At 37.7% G+C, this 3,427-nt stretch overlaps 1 protein-coding gene across 1 annotated transcript; it reads left to right on the forward strand.

The window, feature by feature from the left end:
• Window positions 1-250: 250 nt before the first annotated feature.
• GCK72_008713 (uncharacterized protein) lies at window positions 251-2,598 on the forward strand (the record flags this gene model as incomplete). Its single annotated transcript, XM_053726994.1, has 7 exons — window positions 251-376; window positions 445-619; window positions 675-811; window positions 855-1,044; window positions 1,093-1,196; window positions 1,241-1,415; window positions 2,441-2,598. The coding sequence occupies 7 exons, from the start codon at window positions 251-253 to the stop codon at window positions 2,596-2,598; spliced, it is 1,065 nt and encodes a 354-aa protein (XP_053586571.1).
• Between the last annotated feature and the right edge of the window lie 829 nt (window positions 2,599-3,427).

The following is a 3,427-nucleotide window of genomic DNA, read 5'->3' on the forward strand; positions in this document are numbered from 1 at the left end:
TGAAAAATTTTCCACCCGGGCCGGGCCAGCAAAATTTTTCCTCGGCCCGGCCTGTCAAATGACAAGTATGGAAAATCTCTCTATTTTGCACTGAAATGGGCGATTTATAAAAGAAGGTCTCGACGCGTGGGTTATTTCTCAAAGGTTGAAAAAAGCTTTTTATGCTCTATTTTTTCAACGTGAAAGCTCATATTAGAGTAATGGAAACAGTAATAATTCATTCCTTGGAAAAACTCCAAATCATCAAAATATGAATCGAAATTCGAAAAGAAAATTAGATTACGAGAATGGAAAGCGGCTCTCCTACTTGTTATTTGCCTCACTTCTTGGCTTTATGTCATTCATGAAACCACAAGATTTTAATTTCTTTTTTAAAGTTGGTTTTCAGATAACGAATTGCAAGCTCTAAGGATACATTTTTCTTCGACTAGCTTTATTTTCCAGGTATATGTCCCGGTACTACAATCAAGTGGTGTACTCCCGATTGCGTTATTCGGAGCATCGAATATTATCAACAGTGGAAATTACGAATGGTCCCACCTTTTGGACGTTTTCTGTATCATTCTTTCGGGAATCACGGTGATTATTGGATGTGTTATTATTGTAAAAATGGGTACAAGTGCGTTTTTTTGAAATTGATTTAACAACATAGGTGAACGTGTTTTTTTTTTCAGAAAGTGAATTTGGATGTCGTCGTGTGTTGGTTACGACAATTCTGAACAATGAGGTTAAACGAAACATCGTGAAACGGGCCTTAAAGTACAGTTTATTCTGTAATACAGAGCTCAGTGATTCAAGAAACCAAGACATGGTTTGTGCACCTGTAATCATAGTAGAACGCGATATTTCTTTAGGTGGCCCTGATTCTTTACTTCCGTAGTGTAGAAAAGTGCCAAAAATTCGTCGAGGGCGTCACAGATATCTACACCGAACAGGGACTATTTGCGCAAAAACTTGAAGATTCAGATGGATTGAAAGGGCTCGAAGTCTTGCAAAACGTGAACCCAGTCCAATCATGCTGTTCATCGAATTCTTTCAAGAACGGTAAGTCATGAATGTTACAGAATACTGATTGAATGAGCTTAATTTCAGGATATATGAAAGGCGAGAAATTGATAATATCGCGTGTAATCGAGACTGTTCTTTTGCGTCAAGTTAATGCTCAGAAACTCGTGGTTCGACTGTTCCGTTGGAAGGTAGGAATCCGATAAGTACTCAATGAATTCCGTTTATTATTCAGATTGATTGGAACTTAGTCTTTAATGCTATGGTCTTGCTATCCTCAACCGCATCCCTGTTCTCCACTTATGTCTCGACGGATTTCGCAAGCAAAACCCTTCAACATGGTTATTTCTTTGGAATTGCATACGGAATTATTGGTTCGGTTATGGGGATTTTCGCAAGACTTTGGAAAGGTGAGTTCAAATATTGATCTACCTACGTTTGGAAATCATTATGAAACATGCAGTTCTAAAACCTACAGAAAGATATCATATTTTGCTTTTTCTTTTGGAAACGTAAAATTCTGTAATGGTATCACTGATAGTCTCACAAAAAAGAATACATTTTGTAAGGATCATATAGATCAAAAGTAGATCATCCTTTTTGTAGTTAACAACTGTTGCGAATTGCAGCTGTGTCGTTTTAGAACAGAGCGCGTTTGCTAAAACAACTTTTCTATTAGCAGCCCACCGCCTCTTGCAACTGCGCCCCACCGCAAACGAGAGAGTATCGGCGAGAGACACAGAGTTTTCTCTCGCGCCGACAATTATTTCTACTTTTTTTGAAATCTATTTTCGCTATTTTTCATCATATTTACGAGAAAAACCAACGAAATTTAAAAAAAAAAAGATCGAAAACGGTGAAACTATTTGTCGGCACGAGAGAAAACTCTGCGTCTCTTAAGATACTCTCTCATTTGCGGTGGAGCGCAGTTGTGACAAAAATGGTTTGCTAATACTAATTCTAGCTAATTGCCCAATTAAGTAGAATGTTTGTTTCGGTAAAAAATTAGATACGTGGCATTGCCGAAATTGTCAAAAATTTTTTGGTTGTTATTTTCAGGTGGTGCCGCACGATAATTCAAAGTTAACCTATGCAAACGCGCTCTTTTGAGAAAAATAGCTTACCTAAATTTTTTTGTTTAAACTGAAAAACTTTGTCAAGAAATAGTTTTAAGGAGAAATATAATCGAGAAAGGCCAATTTTTTGAAAAAACAAAACGTATCAAAAAAATGCAATTTAGGCGTCAAATAATATTACCAAAATGTGGTCTCAACAAAGCGCGTTTGCATAGGTTACGATTGAATTACCGTGGTGCCGATAAGCCGACAATGGTTGGAGTCATTGTAGTCCCTGAACGTATCGAAGGATGATACCCAATGGATTCTGCATATTCGAAATTCTCCCACTTAAAATTAATGTAACTCCAGACTTCCAGTGCAATGGAATCTTCAATTAAGCAATTTTCAGAATTGCATTGTTATTGGATACCACGTGAATGAGGGTGTTTGCTCTTACACGAAGAAATTTCTAGAAGACGGTGCACTGGACCCTCAATATGGAGTGGTGGCAGACATTCATACTGAAGTTCTATGAAAAGAAGAAATTTTCTGATGACGAGTATTCAAAACCGGAACCAATAAAACAACAGAAATAAGATTCATTGCACATGAAAAGAACAAAGCATCGGTAGAGAAATAAAATCATCGGATCACAGAAAAATGCCTTTAGTGAATAGTTGTCTTTGGAATGTTTTGAAGATGAGATATGCTGTGAATTTAAACAAAAAGTGACTTAGAATAGACAAAAGTGAGTAATTACAAGGTAGAAGGGTGCATATATGAAACTAATCGTAATCAATATCGTGGCCATGATCGTGGTCGTGACCATGATCGTGATCGTGATCATGATCGTGTTCATGATAGTGTTCAAGAAGCGACTCAGCATCGTGACCACTTCGTGCTGAGGAGAATCTCAGAATGCGCTTCTTGCATTTCTCCATGAATAACATTGTACACAAGCAGGTTGTGGAGAAGAACAGTACGAGTGCTACTGAAAAAAAGCGGATTTCGACGGTCTATGGAGAACTCCCTACAGTGTCTGACCTACGGTACCGTGCAGTAAGAAATACAATTTTGAGAAGGTGTTACGGTAATACTGATTGCCCCACAAAGTAAATTATGTACTAACCATAAAGAACAAAGGCCGAGCTTCATTTTTGTAGTTGACGACTTTTTTGTACGGGCACTCCCTAGAGAGTTACAGTTATTTTAAGGGGACAGCTCTAAAATCACTCTATTTTTCACTGAAATGACACGATTTCAGGGAGAAATTACTTTGTCGATATGTAACTCGCTAGGGAGTGTCCGTATAGAAAAGTTGTCAACTACAAAAATGAAGTTCTACTGTTGATCTATACACTCCG

Source organism: Caenorhabditis remanei, chromosome III (assembly GCF_010183535.1).
Source record: "Caenorhabditis remanei strain PX506 chromosome III, whole genome shotgun sequence".
NCBI lineage: Eukaryota > Metazoa > Nematoda > Chromadorea > Rhabditida > Rhabditidae > Caenorhabditis > Caenorhabditis remanei.